The 13447-nt window shown below is 42.8% G+C and overlaps 1 protein-coding gene across 4 annotated transcripts in view; it reads right to left on the reverse strand.

The window, feature by feature from the left end:
* Positions 1 to 4155: 4155 nt before the first annotated feature.
* LOC107135730 overlaps positions 4156 to 13447 on the reverse strand; it is a 174544-nt gene continuing 165252 nt past the window's right edge. For all 4 annotated transcript variants that reach the window (XM_048788550.1, XM_015477739.2, XM_015477738.2 and 1 more), the window contains one exon: positions 4156 to 4600. In XM_048788550.1, the coding sequence (XP_048644507.1) occupies positions 4216 to 4600 (385 nt within the window). In that variant the 3' untranslated portion in view covers positions 4156 to 4215. The remainder of the gene's footprint in view (positions 4601 to 13447) is intronic.

A 13447-nucleotide genomic window follows, 5' to 3' on the forward strand; every position in this document is an offset into this window, starting at 1 on the left:
ACTCTGATTATGAACAAATGCTACAAAATTGATCTGTAATGGGAAATACTGTAATGTCACAAGGCATTATTTAATGCTTAATGTGACTGAAAGCATTAATTGCTAGGAGCCATATTCTGTCTAAGCAAAACATGAACACACATTTTGTACCTCTCATCTCGTCCTGTAGGTTTCTGAAGGAATTCGAGTGTAACAAAAACGTAGTTAGAAAATCTGCGGTACCTGAAGATTTTCTTCACCTGCTTGATTATTGCACTTGTCCCCTTGTTAGCAAACGCACAAGTCACATCTGCTCAGAAGTACCCGGCAAACAGCGGGAACAACATGGCTGCTTATTAGCAGCTCAGCTAAAATAGCTTGTGAAGAGTAAAGTAGTAATGACTGACAATTTTTCTTTTAAGTCTCTCTAGATTTATTTTTGCCACTTTATAAGAAAATCCTGGCTTTCTCCAAGAACATGCATATGAGATCTGGCGCTCTCTCTCTCTGTAGTTTTAAAACAAATTTATAGTGCTAGAATTTCCCAGTAAAATCCAATGAGTGCCATAATATTCACTGCTTTGACTCACAGTGAAGTATTAAAAATTTGAGCACTAGAAAGATGATGTCATCAGTTCTTAAACTTATGAGATTTACCCAAACGTGGGATTATTTTTAAAGAAAGCATCTTCATTCTCAATTCTGGTGAGTCCTAGGGGGGACACACACCCCAGGTGTAAAGCATCCCTCCCCTATCCCAGGCCGTTTTCTTACCTCTGTCATTTTTCTCACATAAAATAGAAAACAGTGTCTGATTTCCCGTAGAATTGCATCAAAGATAATGAATGTAACAATAGGGTATTTTCCAACCTTGAAGATGTCTGTGTAAGCGGGTGCATACATTTCTTCTAGGATAAATTCTAGTAGCTGTATACCAGGCACAATGCCAGTACTTACAGACATTTCTCATGCAACTCTTTCAACTGCCCTATGAGGTTGGTACTTGAAAGAAAGAGAATGAATGGGTTATGCTAGGTAACACATAGCCCTACCATCCCAGGGCTTTGAAGCAACAGAAGCTTACTTGTTTTTGCAAAGCTGGCTGGGGGCTGGGCCGTTGTTCATGGCAGCAGTAGTGCACATCTACCAGAAATAGCAGATCACTCACCTAGCACATGCGAGGCCCTGGGTTTGATCCTCAGCACATAAAAATAAATAAAATGAAGTTATTATGTCCAACTACAATTAAAATAAATATTAGAGAGAAAAAAAAAAAAAAGAAAGCCAAACACAGGTAATTGAATGCTGCCTCCTGAAAGGATCCATGTCATTCTTGCCCACTGACATTGTTCAAAGAAAGTCACATGTCCATATCTAATTTGAAGACAGCAGGGAAGTGCAATCCTTCTGTTGAAAACATTGGGGGACAGTGCCTGTGGTCACTACAGCATTATTTTTCCTATGTCACAAATCAGGGAATGTAGAGGAAAGTAATATTCAAAGTCACACAACTCATAAACAAGGTGACTATGTCATTGATTGTTCAGACCAAGACACCATTGACAATGAAAGGGGCCAGTTTTAATCAATTAATTTAATCAATCAAATCCTGGCCCACCTTCCCTGCCCATTTTGGAATTTTAGAAAGACCCACTCCATTCTTCTGGCTGTGCCTCTCCCCGTGGTTGAGAACGTCCTGGGCCAAAGGGTTTTGCTGACTCAGAGCCAGGGCCACCTTTTCTAGATATGCCTCCAAGTCCTCATAAGACCCCAGAAGTGCATGCCCAAAGGACCCCAAACATCTTCAAGCCTTGGTTGGCCTCTTCCCCAGGTATTCTTCCAAAAGGCAAGCAAAGTAGTAGACACATGCATAGCTAGTTAGACTAGCCAAATGTCAGCTGTTGGAGAGTGGACTCAATTTGATCATGCAAGTTGGGGTATCCATATACACTGCAATGGTTTGAATATGTTCCCCCAAAATTCATATGCTAAAATCAAAGTCCCGATGTAATGGTATTAAAAGGTGGGACCCTGTAGAGGGGATTAAGTCATGAGGATTAGTGCCCTTATAAAGGGCTAGAAAGAGCTAGTGAGGTCCTCCTTTTGCCCCTCTACTCTTCCATCATGTGAGGATACAGCCACAAGACAACATCTTGGAAGCAGAGAGGAATACTTGCCAGACACCAAAGCTGCTAATGCCTTGATCTTGGATGCTCCAGCCTCCCAAACTGTAAGAACTTCCTTCTTATAAATTACCCAGTCTAAGGCATTTTGTTACAACAGCAGGAATGGACTAAAGTATACACCTACATGAAGCCCACTGAGAGAGAGAAAAAGGGTGGAGTGACCCATGGACTATTTGCCAGTTTTACTCCTGCTCTGGAACCCACAAGTATTAGCCCATGATGATGGGATAATCAGAACTATTCCGGGAGAACTTAGACATGCGGTTTCCCTGCAGAGAAAGCAGATCCAGGATACAAATCCAGGTCTCACTCATGGTGGACCTGTTGTCTTCATTATTCCACTAAATTGCCTCTGATTAAGAACCTCTTGGTCAAACTACCACTACTATCCCCATAATTTTCAAAGACTGGTGGTATAGAATAGTGTAACATAAAAATTCAGGTTTACTGTGATGAGTTGCATAGCTGGCAACACAGAAAGATGGATTAAAAGACCCAGCTGGATTAGAGTTCTAGCTCTGCCGGGCAGAAGTTTCACAGTTTGGGTGGACAGATCACTTCCTCCTGAGGAGCCTGTCCTAATTCCACAGTGGGCATAATAATAATAATGATTACAAAACTCAACACTCAGAGTAGTTATGTAACTAAGGTGAGATAATGCATGTGGCCTTGAAGTTGGAGGTGATGCATGAGTACTAGAATTTCTCCTCACTGACCTGCTTGAGAAGGTCAAGTGTCAGAGGTCATGTAGATAATGCCTGCAAACATCAGGCTGCTGGTTAATAGTCTTCCAAGCTTTAGAGTCACTGTGTGAAGTGTTTCTAAAATCTAAAAATTGATCTAATTGAAATTTGATTGGTCTTAATGGCAAAGGGATAGCACTTGGATTTGTTTATATCACAGTGAGGATATTCCAAAGCTATTTATATATGGTAGGGATTTGGAACTCAGTTCCATAGCAGGCCAAGAGTCTCCATTTATTTAAAAGCATTCAGGAGTCCAACTGGAAAAAGGTCTTTAGGGATCATGTTTTCCAGATGAGGCAACTGTGGTCCAGAGAGATAAAACCCACAGTTTTCTGGGGGTCAGGATGAGGCCGAGACCAATTTTGAACTCAAGCCCCTTTTCTGCCTCCAAGGATCTTCTTCGAAGCTTTAACGTTCTCATCTGAAAGATGTTAATGATAACACTGGCCATACAGAACAAGGATAAGGATCAAGTAAGGTCATGACCACAAAGCATTTTGTGTAGGTGGCACTCAGTAAGTGGCAACCATTTTTGTTATTATCCCAAAGGATGGTCTTCACATATTTCAGCATCAAAGATTTATTTTATTCATAGCTACTCTTGGCTTCAAGTATGGATCTAACAGATAAGCATCAAAGGATTGTTTTTTGGTTGTTTTTAAACATATGAAATGAAGGTGATTTTTTTCCATCACCAGAGTTCACATCCCTACTCCCCACCCCATCCCCCATAGGCCACATGATTATTAGCTGAAAGAAGCTGAAGACATTTAATGAGTCATTTCGGATCAATGATCTTCAACCAGGCCCAGCTGGTGAGATATTGATAAGGAAACGTGCGATACAGAGAAGAGCAGTTGACTTACAGGAAGTGAATGGGGCTCCTTTGCAGAAATGGATCCTCTAGGGCCTGGGCTGGCCTGGGCCTCAGGGTTGGTGCGGGCTGGAGAGGTAACATTATGTGGTGGCTAAGAGCATGGGCTTCCGAGTCCAATGGCCTTTCTTTGGCTGCTGCTTCTACTCTGCAAACTTTACTTTCCTCTTCTGTAAAAGGGCAGCGAGAACAATACCTGTCTTGCAAGGTTGGCTGTGATGGTCCAAGGGATACACTGTGCAAAAATACTTGGCCCATGGTCTTATGCAAGGAGGTGAGTCATTGACAGAGCTAAATGACTCTTAAAAAACTTTGAAGAAGTTCACAGCTATTTAAAAGGCAAAAGATATATCTAATAAATCAGAAGAAATTTCAGAGAGAATAATCTAAACTTTATTTTATGAGCAATTCCATACAGAGTATACGCAATTCATACAGAAGCTGGGATCATCAGCTTCAAGAGGCCCTTCCTGAAGTCTTCAGGGAGCCCTGCTGGCTTGCTGGTGGCTGGATTCACAAAGACGTGGACTGAAGACCCCGTGGTACAGGCCAAAGCATCGAACTGAGCCAATTTAGGATGGCCAAAGAAAAAGCCATCAGAGAGGTCACTGTCATCTACTGAAGGTGGCTCCTCGGTGTGCTTAGGTGGAAACAGAGCAAGTCGGTAATGCACGCTGGAGTGACCCACTTTCTCCACCGCCAAGGCAGCCACTGGGATCTGAGGGAAGCCTATGGGTGAGTAGTAGGTGCACTGATTGGTCACCATGAACCCCACCATGGGGGACGACAGTAGGCTGGTTTTCAGGCCACAGTACCTAGAAGGTAGAATCACAATGCATGCTCCAGGTTGCCGAGACACTGTCCCCCAGCCCAACGGCAGTGTGCTTCAATGGTCAAGGGCCCTAGCCCCAAAGGACCTTATTCAAATCCCAGTTCTGAGCCAGGCCTGGTGGCACACAGCTGTAATCCTAGCGACTCCAGAGGCAGGAGGATTGCAAGTCTGAGGCCAGCCTCAACAACTTAGTAAGGCCCTAAGCAACTTAGCAAGACCCTTCTTAAAATAAAAAAAATAAATAAAAAGGGCTGGGAATGCAGCTCAGTGGTAGAGCACCCCTGGGTTCAATCCGCAGTATCTAAATCAATCAATCAATAAATCAATAAAAATAAATCTCAGTTCTGCAACTTACTAGCTGAATTACCTTGGGCAAGATACTAACTTCTCTGTGCTTCGGTTCCTACTATATATTTCATAAATGTAAGAATTAAAAGGTGAATGTACACAATTTACTATAGCAACATTAAACATTGACTTTTCTAATATAATTATGTCCATCTTGTCCTTGCTTCATGATGAAAGAGGCAGGAATTTTGGTGCTAAATAAGAGAGAAAACTCATTTATCAGGTTCAATGAGTTATTGTGTCTCACGTCTGCTACCAGATTCCCATCTCTTTAAGGATAGGAGCTGTGTCTCATTCATTTTTAAAGTTTGTCGAATAGAAATGAATTGGCACTTGCGATAAGATCTGGCAGGCAGCGAGAATGGGAAATGGAAAGCGTCATGCTGCTTTCCAGCCCCTCTCCACCTTCCCACCCATTTTGATTTAAACATTTTCATCACATCATCTTATTGTCTCCTTTTCTTGAAAATATATTAAGATTGAATGTGAGGATTAACTGTGAGGGAACAGCTACGTGCTGTGTGTAGGTCTGACTACCAAGTTGTTCATGGAGGAGAAACAGACACAGACCCCAGGCTCCACTCCGAGAGGGCACTGAGTGGCTGTGGGCAGCCACCTTGGGAGCCCATCGCTGTCACCCATGGTGACATTAGATATGTTCACTTCCTCACTTGGAACAAGCTGTAGAATGAAAAAGATCTGATTACAGAACAGTAGGTCCTGTCCCACGCGATCTCATTTGCTGTACTTGAACATATTAGCTCATGGCCATATTGACTTAAACAAAACCTTGGACGGATAACCTGCAAAATGTTCTCAGTACTTATCTCATAGGAGAATTTGGGGGAAATGTGGGGTTTTGGTGGGGGGTCGTTTTTTGATTTTTTTTAAAACTTGTATGAATGTTCTAAACTGAACATGATTTGCCTTCAAATGAAGAAAAACGTTTTTAAATGACAGTGAAGTTCATTTTTTTATAAAATAAAAGCTTCAAGAGATGAGCCATTTGAATTAACAAGACTCCTTTTGTCCTTGAGCACCTCCTGCCACCCACCTGAAGGCTTCTTCATAAGTACTAAAAGGCTGCCTTAGTTTTTTTGGAATGTTGTAACAAAAATATCATAGACTGGGTGGCTTATCAACAATAGAAACTCATTTCTCAAGTTCTAGAAGCTAGGATGTCCAAGATCAAGGTGCCAGCAGAGTGGTGTCTGTTGAGGTTCACTTCCTGGTTCACAGACAGCATGACTGTGTCGTCACATGACAGAAGGGATGAGGGAGCTCTCTGGGGTCTCTTTTATATGGGCACTGATCCCATTCATGAGGGTCCTGCCCTTGAAACTAATCAATTCCCGAATGCCCCATCCAAATACCCTCGCATTAAAGATTAGCTTTCAACACATGAATGGTGGAACGCATGCATTCAGTGCATAGCAGAAGGTGGGGGGGAGGGGGGAAGAAGAACCTTGCTTTGCAGCTTGACCCCAAGATCCAGTGAGAATCAAATTCTCCCATTTTCTTTCCCCTAGCCTCTCTGTTGCTATTGCTTTTCTATGCTCTGCCACAATTTTCCTCTTTCTTTTAAGAGAGCAGACAGTAAATAAATGGTGCCTCTTCCCACCAGGAGAGTAATATTTCATGAGCTCCTTGTTTTCTGTGTGAGCTCAGACACGATGCTTTTAAATAATTGAAATGCAGGAGTGCATTTAAGCCAAGCCATCAACTGAGCACCTGTTATATGTCAGGCCTGTACTAGGTGCTTTACACTTTATATTCATTTCTCAAAATAACCCTGCAAGGTGTTTAATTTCCCCTAGTTTACAGGGAAGAAAATAAAGCAGAGGGTTTGAACAAGTTTCCCAAGGTTGCATGGAGTAAATGGTGGACTTGAACCCAAACTTCAGGCTCTCTAGATACAAGGTTCCCACTTTTTGCTCCACCCCAGATTTCCAAATGGTGAAACAAAAATCTATATTTTAGTTCAGTGGATGAACTGCATTTTCTTTAGGTGATTCTGTGACTGTGGAGCAGCTTCATTACATTAGACAATATGCCCCACGTTTGCAGTGTGTTTGGGTTAGTGGTAACAGAGGGTCCCTAGTGAGAGTTTTTTGAACTATGGCTTTTCTTTTAGATTTTATTTTATTTTATTTTTTTATCAAGGTGTGTATAGGTGTACATACTTTCAAAAAGACAACTAGTTGCTCAAGTCTTATCACAAAATAAACAAAAAAACCACAGCATATTTCTGGCCGATTATATATTCATTAGTTATAGATGTTCTTAGAATTAGTTGTAGATGTTCAAGATGAATTCATTTATTATGCAACCTCCACTGCCCTTTGTTAGATGCTGAGTGCTATGGTTTGGATAAGTGTTCCCCAAAGGCACTGTGTTAAAGCATTGGTCCCTGGGGTAGCTCTATTGGGAGGTGGTGTAACTCTTAGTAGGAGGGGTCTCTGGGAGGTCCTTATGTCATTGAAGGCACACTAACAAAAAGAATTGTGGGCTGGACACGGTGATGCACACCTGTAATCCCAGCAGCTTGGGAGATTGAGACAGGAGGATCATGAGTTCAAAGCCAGCCTCAGAAAAAGCAAGGCACTAAGCAACTCAGTGAGACCCTGTTTCTAAATAAAATACAAAATAGGGCTGGGAGGGATAACAGGAACATATCTCAACATCATGAAGGCTATCTACACTAAGCCCCAGGCCAAGAGCATTCTAAATTGAGAAAAATTAAAGGCATTCCCTCTAAAAACTGGAACAAGACAGGGATGCCCTCTTTCACCACTTCTATTTAACATAGTTCTTGAAACACTGGCTAGAGCAATTAGACGAAAGAAATTAAAGGGATATGTATAGGAAAAGAAGAACTTAAATTAGCACTATTTGCTGACGATATGATTCTATACCTAGAAGACCCAAAAAGCTCCACCAGAAAACTTCTAGAACTAGTAAATGAATTCAGCAAAGTAGCAAGATATAAAATCAACACCCATAAATCAAAGGCATTTCTGTAGATCAGTGACAAATCCTCTGAGAAGAAAATGAGGAAAACTACCCCATTTACAGTAGCCTAAAAAAAAAATACTTGGGGATCAACTTAACAAAAGATGTAAAAGATCTATACAATGAAAACTACAGAACTCAAAGGAAAGAAATCAAAGAAGACCTTAGACAATGGAAGGATCTACCTTGCTCTTGGATAGGCAGAATTAATATTATCAAAATGACCATACTACCAAAAGCACTATACAGATTTAATGCAATTCTGATCAAAATCCCAATGGCATTCCTCATAGAAATAGAAAAAGCAATCATGAAATACATCTGGAAAAATAAGAGACTCAGAATAGCCAAAGGCAAGAAGAGTGAAGCAGGTGGTATCGCTCTACCAGAACTTAAACTATAGTACAGAACAGTAGTAACAAAAGCAACATGGTATTGGCACCAAAACAGACTAGTACACCAATAGTACAGAACAGAGGACACAGAGACTAACTCACAAAATTATAATTATCTTATGTAACACAAAGGTGCCAAAAACATACATTGGAGAAAAGATAGCCTCTTCAACAAATGGTGCTGGGAAAACTGGAAATCCATATATAACAAAATGACATTAAACCCCTATCTCTCATCATGCACAAAACTCAACTCAAAGTGGATCAAGGACCTAGGAATTAAAACAGAGACTCTACATCTAACAGAAGAAAAAGTAGGCCCTAATCTTCATCATGTCGGATTAGACCCCAACTTCCTTAATAAGACTCCTATAGCACAAAAATTAAAAGCAAGAATCAATAAATGGGATGGATTCAGGCTAAAAAGTTTCTTTTCAGCAAAATAAACAATCTGTGAGGTGAATAGAGAGCCTATATCTTGGGAGCAAATTTTTACCCCTTCCGTATCAGATAGAGCACTAACTCTAGGTACATAAAGAACTCAAAAAAGCTAAACACCAAAAAAAAAAAAAGTAACCCAATCAATAAATGGGCCAAGGATCTGAACAGACACTTCTCAGAAGAGGATATGCAATCAATCAACAAATATATGAAAAAATGTGCATCATCTCTAGCAATTAGAGAAATGCAAATCAAAACTACTCTAAGATTTCATCTCACTTCAGTCAGAATGGCAGCTATTATGAAGACAAACAACAATAAGTGTTGGAGAGGATGTGGGGAAAGAGGTACACTCATACATTGTTAGTGGGAGTGAAAATTGGTGCAGCCAATATGGAAAGCAGTATGGAGATTCCTTGGAAAACTGGGAATGGAACCACCATTTGACCCAGCTATCCCTCTCCTCCGTCTATACCCAAAGGACTTAAAAACAGCATACCACAGGAACACAGCCACATCAATGTTTATAGCAGCACAATTCACAAAAGCTGAACTGTGGAATCAACCTAGATGCCCTTCAGTAGATGAATGGATAAAAAAAATGTAGCATATATCCACAATGGGATATTACTCAGCAATGAAAGAATAAAATCATGGCATTTGCAGGTAAATAGATGGAGTTAGAGAAGATAATGCTAAGTGAAGTTAGCCAATCCCCAAAAAACAAATGTTGACTGTTTTCTCTGATAAGGTGACTGATTCATAGTGGGTTAGGGAGGAGGACATGGGAGGAATAGACGAACTCTAGATAGGGCAGAGAGGTGAGAGGGGAAGGGAGGGGGCAGGGGGTTAGCAATGATGGTGGAATGTGATAGATATCATCATCCAAAGAACATGTATGAAGACACGAATTGGTGTGAACATACTTTATATCCAATCAGAGGTATGAAAAATTGTGCTGTATGTGTGTAATATGAATTGTAATGCATTCCGCTGTCATTTACTTTTAAAAAATCAATTAAAAAATAGGGCTGGGATGTGGCTCTGTGTTCAACTTCCCCTAAGTTCCATACCTGGTACTGCCCACCCCACCCCCACGCCAAAAAAATGAATTGTGTGACCCAGGTCTCTTCCTCTTCCTTTCCACATCCTGTTTCATGAGGGTTTCACTCCATCACACACTATCATGATGTACTACCCTTTCAGAGGCCCAAAGCAACGGGGCTTCCAAACCATGGACTGGAACCTCAAAAACATAAGCCAAAATAACTTTTTCTTTTTATAATTTAGTTATCTCAAGTATTTCGTTATAGTAATGTGAAGCTAATTGATGCATTGAAGATACATCTTTGAACAAGAGAGAATTCCTGACCTCAGAAGTTCTCAATGCGAGGGGGAGTGTGTGTTAGCTCTTGTCTTCCCCTTGGCCACAAAATGCTTCTTCCTTTATGACTGCAGAATAAGAGAAAGTCAGGTTGTCCCACTGCACTCTGTCCTTCTTCTCTCCTTTTCTCAACAAATACTTATTGTGTACCTACTACATTCCAAGTATGTGCTAGACATCAGAGAGAGCAGAGAACAGGCTAGATGCGATGGGCCCTGCCCCATGTAGCTTTAGTCTAGAGAGGAAGCAATCCCCATGCAATGTGATGGATGTGATGCTCGGGAAAGCAGAGGGGTGCTGCCAGGTCAGAGCAGGAGACCTACTTGGTCTTGGGAATCTGGGACGACCTTCCAAGGAGTGACAGCTAAAATGAGACAGGAAGAAAATGTAGGAGTTCTTCAAGTCAATAGAAGGAGAAAAAGTCTTCCAGGAGGAGAAACAGTGTGTATGAAGGCCCAGAGGCCAGAGAGAGAAGGGCACATCCCAGAGACGACAGAAGTCCCCAGGGTCTGGAGCACAGACTGCAGAGGAGGTGGGGAGGAGAGGAGCAGCCAGACTGGGAGCAGCCTTGTTAAAGAACTTGGATTTCATCCTGGGACAATGGGAGGCCAACAAATGTACTGCAAGGGAGAGGCGAGAGATGGGTGTGTTTAGTGTAATCCGTGGTTTTAGATGGGACAATGGGTTCCAACAGAAACAATAACATCCGCAGGGAGAACAGCACCGGCAACGCCTACCATTCTGGCAAAAGTGCCTTGGACTAGGGAGCAACCACAGAGATGGGAAAAAAACCGGATGGATTCAAGAGAACCTTTTAGCAGAAGGTTTGATGATGAATTGGAGTGGACAGAAAAGAGGCCAGGATGGCTCCCAGACTTAGGACACGTCCTGACAGGTCCACTGGTGGCAAAGGAGATGTGGGGCGGAGGCACGAGGTGCAGGTGAGGCAGGCGAGTGAGGAGTTCAGGGTTGCAGAGGGTGAGCTTATGTGCCTGTGAGATTCTGCGAAACGTGAACACAGAATCATTAATATGATTAGCATATGTGCAGCCCCATCCCACCAGGCCTTCCATTAGGCACATAATCTGGATTGTCTCCCAGGAGGCATTTGGATACATGGGTCTAGAGCCAAGAAGACTGCTTTGGGCTAGAGATACGGGGTGAGAGGCACAATTAGATCTAGAATTAGATCAGGGTCCCAACAGGTAACATAAAGATTCGGGGCTGGCTGGGTGTTAATGTGGTGGGATGTGGTGAGCCTGTGCGGAGCCAGAGAGCAAGTGCCCAGTCTGACGCCAGACAGATTCAAACTTCTGAAAAGTACCAGACAGGGCTGGGGATGTGGCTCAAGCGGTAGCGCGCTCGCCTGGCATGCGTGCGGCCCGGGTTCGATTCTCAGCACCACATACAAACAAAGATGTTGTGTCCGCCAAATACTAAAAAATAAATGTTGAAATTCTCTCTCTCTCTCACTCTCTCTTTAAAAAAACAAAACAAAACAAAAAAACAACAACAACAAAAAAAAAAAGTACCAGACAGACAAACTCACGCATGGCCTCCCTGGGTTTGTCTTTCGGGATCCCAGTTTGTGATCTTTGAGCGGGATGGTAATCACACCAGGGAAAAAGGAAATGCTACATAGGACAGAATGTAGAGGGGAATGAACTTGAGCCCGGAGATTCCGCCTTCCATCTCAAAAATCACCTTTGAATAACGCCCCCACTGAAGGCTTCCTGGGGTGTACGCAGCAAGTGACTGGTAGTGTCTGATTCTGGCACTGCCCCATCATCTCATGAGGTAAATGCCTATCTCCCATGCATTCTTGCCCCCAATTTAGAAAAGTTTAGAATAAAGGAATACAGCATTGGAAGATCAGAATATCCCAAGGCACCTGGTAAATGTATGGATCCCCAACTTCCCCTCAGACCTAAAGAGTCAGTCTGCTGAGATGGCACCTGACATCTTTTTTTTTGTTGTTATTTAAAAAAAAAAAAATTTTGCCGGGTTTCTGTTTTCGCGACTAAAAGGCTCAGGGGTCACTCTAGTTAAACTGGGCTAACTGGGCTGCACGAAATAACCACACAAGAGACACAAATACCTTTTTCTTTGGGGTTGCTGTGATAGCTCCTCTGACCTTAAGGGTCTGCAGAAAGAGAGAGAGCGAGAGCACGCGCTGACCCCTTTTATTGAGGAGAAGCTATTCAAATGAGGCAAGGGGTCAGGTTTCAGGGGGCTGAGTCTATCTTCATGATGTCCACTGTCAGCAGGTTGACTGACACCTGGGTAGGCCACACCCAAGGGCACAGTAAGAGGAGGGGACACACACAAGGCACTTCCATGGAAGATTCTATCCTAAACAAGGCAAGGGGTTATGTTACAAAGGAACAGGTGAGCATAGCTTCACCCATGGGGCTGTAGCAAGACACACCCATTTCTGTGACTGAGCGCCTCAGCACCCAGCTGGGGAGCGTAACTCAGTCACCCGTAAGGTTGGCCTCCCACAAATTTTAAATTTGTTTTAATTAGTTATACATGAAAATAGAATGCACTTTGATACATCATATATAATGGAATATGATTTCTCATTCTTCTGCTTGTACATGATGTAGAATCATGCCGGTCATAGTAACATGTGTACGTGGGGTAATAATGTCTGATTCACTCTGCTATCCTTCCTACCCCCAACCCCCCTCCCCTGCCTTCACTCCCCAGCACTGCATAAAAAATAAACTAAATAAATAAACGCAGGCATCTTTATTTAACAAGTTGCAGGTGATTCTGATACACCTGAGTGTGACAGTGTTTTCTAGGGCTACCTCCTTAGAAAAGGAAGCCACCCAGAGAGGAGCTGCTCACAGTCACCCAGCTAGGAAGGGCCAGGGGTCTGCCTGTCTTCTGCCCTTCATTACAGACCCTTTAGATGAGTCCATTCACCTCCTGTCCCCAGACTCAGCCCCAGCTCAGGCTTGAAGAGTCATGAGTCTCAAACCCAACCACAGCTCAGGGTCAGATGGGCACTGCCTGTGATCCTCACCCTGACTTAGCAGCCAATTCCAACGACTGGGCTGTCTTACCTTCTCCTCTCTCCTCCAAAGGCCTACCTCCTTCAGGGGATCCATAACCAGGCTTGGCCTGGACCCCTGTGCAGAAGCCCTGCCTCAGTGCCACCCCCGGTCTCTGGTCTGAGTGAGGACACAACTCTGCCTCCTCCGGAGGCTGGAAGAGAAACCATCTGTCAAGGGGGGGTGAG

The sequence above is a fragment of the Marmota marmota genome, unplaced genomic scaffold (assembly GCF_001458135.2).
Source record: "Marmota marmota marmota unplaced genomic scaffold, marMar, whole genome shotgun sequence".
Taxonomy (NCBI): domain Eukaryota; kingdom Metazoa; phylum Chordata; class Mammalia; order Rodentia; family Sciuridae; genus Marmota; species Marmota marmota.